The 6,950-nt window shown below is 31.7% G+C and overlaps 1 protein-coding gene across 1 annotated transcript; it reads right to left on the bottom strand.

Annotated features, from left to right (window-relative positions):
- Nucleotides 1-257: 257 nt before the first annotated feature.
- LOC106293221 (E3 ubiquitin-protein ligase ATL6) lies at nucleotides 258-1,669 on the bottom strand. Its single transcript, XM_013728878.1, has one exon. The coding sequence runs from the start codon at nucleotides 1,527-1,529 to the stop codon at nucleotides 381-383; it is 1,149 nt and encodes a 382-aa protein (XP_013584332.1). The 5' UTR covers nucleotides 1,530-1,669; the 3' UTR covers nucleotides 258-380.
- Nucleotides 1,670-6,950: the final 5,281 nt, after the last annotated feature.

A 6,950-nucleotide genomic window follows, 5' to 3' on the forward strand; every position in this document is an offset into this window, starting at 1 on the left:
CCAAGGGTTTAGGGTTTAGGATTAGAGTTTAGGGTTTAGTGTTTTGTTGACAACATTTTTTTTTTTAATTCGTTTTTTATATATTATTTTTATCTATTTTTAAATTTTATTTTGAAAAAATAATATAATTTGCAAGTTATTTGGTTTCCTTAATTAAAAGATATTAGATTTAAAATGACAATTTTCTATTGGTTGGTGAACCTAAAGATTCACCCTAGGGGGTAAACCCAAGAATAACTCTTTTATTTATATGCAAGTTACAGAAATTTAATGATTAAAGTTAAGGAAAATGTACAGCGTTTTTTATCAACAATCCCATACCAACACACAAAAATTGAAAAGATGTGAAAATAGTACTTACGGCTACAAATAAAAGTCAACTAAACCGGTAATCTCTCCGAACCGCTAGTTGAGCCACCTGTACCGGGGGGTTTAACCGAAGTTCCTTCCTTGTCCTTCCTTCCCTGTACCGAGGAGTTCCTCCATAAAAACGACGCGTTTCTAAGAATAGCCCACCGGTCTGATCGTACCGAATCACCGGTTGAATTCGGTACAGCATTGGGTCGAACGCTGCCGGTTCCACCTAGCTTAATCGAACCATCATCTCGACTCCTCCACAGAAACGACGACGTTTTACGGTATAACCATCGATCAGACCAAGCCCTTGACCGGTCGATCGGTTTAACTCTCCTCGAACTCCCTCCCCTAGGAAGAACAAGAAGACTATTCGACCGGTTTAGCTTCCAATTCGCCATCATCCTCTTCCTCGCATCTTCCGGTAACCGGAGAGTAAACCGTTCGGTACACTCTCCCGGTTGAACCACCGAATGTCCCGTCGTATGCGATCTCGAGAACTTGGCTCGTTTAAGATCCACCGGTACTCCAGGCAATCTCCTCGAATCAATCTCACTCGTAACCGATTGTTCCTGTACCGGAGCAATAACCACCGGTTCGGGACTCACCACCACCTGCTGTAACTCAACATCCGGTTCGACCGATTCGTCTTTATCCACTTGCTCGGCGAGATTCGCTCTGCAGACAGGACAAGTCACGTGAGCCTCAAGCCACGCGCCGATGCAGTGAGGATGAAACACGTGATCGCATTTGGGAACCAAACGCAGCGTTTCGTCGTCTTCGAACTCGTTCAGACAAATAGCGCACTCCAACTCCCCTTTGCCGAGCTTCTGCGTCTTCACCTCCGAGTACACGAACGTCGGGAAAGACTCCACCACGGAGACGTCGAGCCCACGTGCCACCGCCGCGTTGAAGACTCCTCTGAGTCTAGCTCCACCGGCGGGGGAAACGGCGGCGTCGGGTAGGGCGGAGTAGTGGCGGAAGTAGATGGAGAAGAAGCCCATGAAGAAGAGAGCAGCGATGAGGATCACGACGATCACTGCCATGGCTGGACTTATCTTGCCGTAGCTATACACTTCATTTCTCTGGTCGGGCTGTCCTTGACCCGCTACTAGCTCCGCCGCTGATAATATACACAAAAAAATAAGCGGGAAAGCGTGATCAGATCTTCTCATGGTTCTTTGTACCACAAATGTTTTTTTTCTCTTTTGGTTTCTGAATTTGCTGTTTGGTTAGAGAAGAAGACAGTGAGTTTATTCTTATAGCGACGAAGGGATGTGTTACAACAATGATGTCAGCAACTGGTTCATCCCTGAGTTCCACGTGGCATTAAGAAGCTTCGTCCATTCAATGAAATACATGACTTCTTTAGTTGAGTTTTATTCGTATAATCAAATCATATATTGATGTGAAACATGCAACATAGCCGGTGCATTATGATTTGTGAGAACCAAACGCTTTCTTTTAGTTTGTTACTTTCCTTTTCTTATTCATGGAACTCAACTATTCATAGCAAACTAGCACATTTTTCGGTATTATGTAAAATAAATTACTGTTGATGCTTAACATAACATTTTAACCTACATGTAATGATTTTAATCATTTGAAGAATTAACTATATTCTTTTCATTTTATTGGATGTCGCAGAATGAACTTCTTTGTTTAGTGTGAAAAGTTTCAACTTTCAACATATAGAATCTCTTTTATATTGAGATGCCAGAATAAAGACTCGTTTTCATAAATTATTGGTGTTCCCTTATAGAAAGCTTTTTCCATTTAGATTTCTTGACGCGTATCTTGTAGTTTTGAAAGAGCCAGGAATCTACTTGCCACTCAAGTAAAAGAAATGAAAAGAGACTTTAAGAGACGACAAAGCTACTGATGAATCGGGTTCCACGGTTAAATAGAATAGACACGAAAATTTATAGGCCATGAGCAAGTTATGCCTTCACCAAATAGTATTTTTGTCTTTTTCAATAAAAGAAATAGATTATACCACAAAAGCTCGATGTGGTTGGTGTTGGCTTTATTTATGGGTCATACTTCTCATGATGGGTCGAACAAGAAGCGCTGACTTGAAATTTAAACTAAATTATTTTAGACTGAGTCGCCAACAGGGACTTTCATCAAGAAGTGAAGACAGAATGCATCTCTTACTACCAGTCGAGAAACTTAACTACATACGTGTTTGTGACAATCTTGATATCCTCTGAAAAAAAGAAACCTTTTTCCTTGAAAATCAAATGAGTTATGTGAAGCTGAATGCTTTTAATTGACTATGTCCCTCGTGTTCAAACCCTAAACAAGAATGTTTGATTTAATATTAATACGCTGAGATAGACGACGCATATTTAGCAACTTCATCTTTTTGCTTGGTACATGTGGGCATTATATACTAAATCCTATAATCTTTAGTGTTGTTTAAATTCTTTAACCACATTCTACATTTGTATTAATGTATGTTAAACTCTCTTTCATGGTAGAAGAGCATCGTTTATTTTTTTTTATAAATTAATTTAGTAAAACTTCATATACTCTCTAAATTAGTGGACTAACATTATAAAATCGCTATTCTCTAAGGAAACGGAGACAACAAAGGTTCCAAACTTCTTTGACCATCATCATATATTATTACATATATTTTTTGAATTTTTTGAAGTTCATCAGTATATTGAGTTTTACGTTAAACACTCTATATACTGAAGCTTATACTTTTTAGTGTTGTTTTAAAATTTCTAACCACATTCTACATTTGTATTAATGTATGTTTAACTCTCTTTCGTGGTACATGAGAATCATTATAATTTTTTTATCAATTAATTTATTAAAATTTTATAATACTCGCTAAATCGGTGGAATAACCACTATAAAATCGCTAATTTCTTGAAAAACGGAGACAATGAAGGCTCCAAACATAATTGAAAATCATCATATGTTAGTGCAGGATGCAACTATGCATTAAAACAATATTGTCATATTTTTCGAAATTTTCTCAAAATCTATGTGTTAACCAACCCCCTATGAATATATTGAGTTTTTGGAGAATGCTTTATATACTGGAGCCTATATTATTTAGTGTTGTTTTAAAATTTTTAATCACATTCTACATATGTATTAATGTATGCTAAACTCTCTTTCATGGTACATGAGCATCGTTCAATTTTCTTTATAATTTAATTTAGTAAAATTTCATATACTCCATAAATTAGTGGACTAACCATTATAAAATCGATATTCTCTAGAGAAATGGAGACAACAAAAGTTTCAAACCTCTTTGACCATCATCATATATTGTACAAGAGGCAACTATGCATTAAAGCAATATTGTTATATTTTTTGAATTTTTCTCAAAATCTATGTGTTAACGTTAAACGCCTTACGAAAATATTGAGTTTTACGATAAACGCTCTATATACTAAAGCTTAAACTTTTTAGTGTTGTTTTAAAATTTCTAACCACATTCTACATTTGTATTAATGTATGTTAAACTCTCTTTCGTGGTATATGAGAATCTTTATAATTTTTTTTTATCAATTAATATAGTAAAACTTTATAATACTCCCTAAACCGGTGGAATAACCACTATAAAATCACTAATTTCTTGAAAAACAGAGACAACGAAGGTTCCAAACCTATTTGAACATCATCATATGTTAGTGCAGGATGCAACTATGCATTAAAGCAACATTGTTATATTTTTTGAATTTTTCTCAAAATCTATTTGTTAACTAACTCCTACGAAAATATTGAGTTTTACGTTAAACGCTCTATATAATGAAGCTTATACTTTTTAGTGCTGTTTTAACAATTTTAGCCACATTCTAAATTTGTATTAATGTATGTTAAACGCTCTTTTGTGGTATATGAAAATAGTTATAATTTTTTTATCAATTAATTTAGTAAAACTTTATAATACTCTTTAAATGGATGGAATAACCACTATAAAATCGCTAATTTCTTTAAAAACAGAGACAACGAAGGCTCCAAACCTATTTGAACATCATCATATCTTCGTGCAGGATGCAACTATACATTAAAACAATAATGTCATATTTTTCAAAATTTTATCAAAATCTATGTGATAACCCCCCCTACGAAAATATTGAGTTTTTGGTAAATGCTTGATATACTGAAACATATAATCTTTAGTGTTGTTTTAAAATTTCTAACCACATTATATATTTGTATTAATGTATGCTAAACTCTCTTTAACGGTACATGAGCATCGTTCAATTTTTTTAGAAATTAATTTAGTAAAACTTTATATACTCCCTAAATTAGGGGACTAACCATTATAAAATCGTTATTCTCTAGAGAAATGGAGACAACAAAGGTTCCAAACCTCTTTGATCATCATCATATATTAGTACATGACGTAACTATGCATTAAAGCAATATTGTTATATTTTTTGATTTTTTTCTCAAAATCTATGTGTTAACCCTACGAAAATATTGAGTTTTACGTTAAACGCTCTATATAATGAAACTTATATTTTTAGTGCTGTTTTAAATTTTCTAACCACATTCTCCATTTGTATTGATGTATGTTAAACTCTCTTTCGTGGTATATGGGAATCGTTATAAATTTTTTTATCAATTAATTTAGTAAAACTTTATAATACTCCCTAAATCGGTGGAATAACCACTAACGCTAATTTCTTGAAAAATGGAGACATCGAAGGCTCCAGACCTATTTGACATCATCATATGTTAGTACATGATGCAACTATACATTAAAACAAGAACAATTCTCCTAAATAGACCATTTTCAAGTTTTGATCACAAAAATAGACCACAAGGAGGAAAATGACCAAAATGTTTATTTTAATAGGTAAAAAGACTACAATACCTAGATCTATAAAAAAATAAAAAAATAAAAAAATAAAAAATAAAAAAAAATAAAAAAACAATGATTTTTTTTATAGTTTTAGATTATATGTTTTCAAATTCGAACTTTTTTATAAAAAAAATTTTCAAATATTTTTTTTTGAATTTTGTTTATTTTTTTTCAATTTTTTTTATTTTAATTCTAAAATACTTTTTGAAACTATTTTTAAAATTTTTATTATCAAATTTTTAATATTTATTTTTTATTTTATAAAATTTTAAATCTCAATCTCAAATCCCTACCCCTTAACTCTAAACCCTAAGGTTTGGATTAGTTAACCCTAGTGGTATAAGTGTACATTTACCTCTTTAATAAAACATTTTGGTCATTTTGATCCTTAGAGTCTTTATTTGTGACATTAACTTTTTTAGTGCTTTCCTAGGGTATTTCCCTTAAAACAATATTGTCTTATTTTTCGAATTTTTTTCAAAATCTATGTGTTAAGCCCCTTCGAAAATATTGAGTTTTTGGTAAATGCTTGATATACTAAAACATATAATCTTTTGTGTTGTTTTAAAATTTCTAACTACATTCTACATTTGTATTAATGAATGCTAAACTCTCTTTCAAGGTACATGAGTATCATTCAATTTTTCTTATAAATTAATTCAGTAAAACTTCATATACTCCCTAAATTGTTGGACTAACCATTATAAAATCATTATTCTGTAGAGAAATGGAGACAACAAAGATTCCAAACCTCTTTGATCATCATCATATATTAGTACATGAGGCAACTATGCATTAAAACAATATTGTTATATTTTTCGAAATTTTCTCAAAATCTATATTTGGTTTTTGTTAAATGCTTTATATACTGAAGCCTATAATATTTAGCATTGTTTTAAAAATTTTAAGCACATTCTACATTTGTATTAACGTAAGCTAAACTCTCTTTTACGGTACATTAGCATCGTTCAATTTTTTTTATAATTAATTTAGTAAAACTTCATATACTCCCTAAATTAGTGGACTAACCATTATAAAATCGCTATTCTCTAGAGAAAAGGAGACAACAAAGGTTTCAAACCTCTTTGGCCATCATCATTTATTAGTACATGAGACAACTATGCATTAAAGCAATATTGTTATATTTTTTGAATTTTTCTCAAAATCTATGTATTAACCCCTACAAAAATATTGATTTTACGTTGAACGCTCTATATACTGAAGCTTATACTTTTTAGTGCTGTATTAAAATTTTTAACCACATTCTACATTTGTATTAATGTATGTTAAACTATCTTTCGTGGTATATGAGAATCGTTATAACTTTCTTATCAATTAATTTAGTAAAACGTTATATTATTCCCTAAATCGGTGGAATAACCACTATAAATCGCTAATTTCTTGAAAAACAGAGACAACGAAGGCTCCAAACCTATTTGAACATCATCATATGTTAGTGCAGAATGCAACTATGCATTAAAATAATATTTTTATATTTTTTGAAATTTTCTTAAAATCTATGTGTTAACCCCTACAAAAATATCAAGTTTTACGTTAAACGTTCTATATACTAAAGCTTATATTTTTTAGTGTTGTTTTAAATTTTGCAACCACATTCTTCATTTGTATTGATGTATGTTAAACTCTATTTCGTGGCATATGAGAATCGTTATAATTCTTTTATCAATTAATTTAGTAAAACTTTATAATACTCCCTAAATCGGTGGACTAACCACTATAAAATCGCTAATTTCTTGAA

The sequence above is a fragment of the Brassica oleracea genome, chromosome C5, assembly GCF_000695525.1.
Source record: "Brassica oleracea var. oleracea cultivar TO1000 chromosome C5, BOL, whole genome shotgun sequence".
Classification (NCBI taxonomy): Eukaryota; Viridiplantae; Streptophyta; class Magnoliopsida; order Brassicales; family Brassicaceae; genus Brassica; species Brassica oleracea.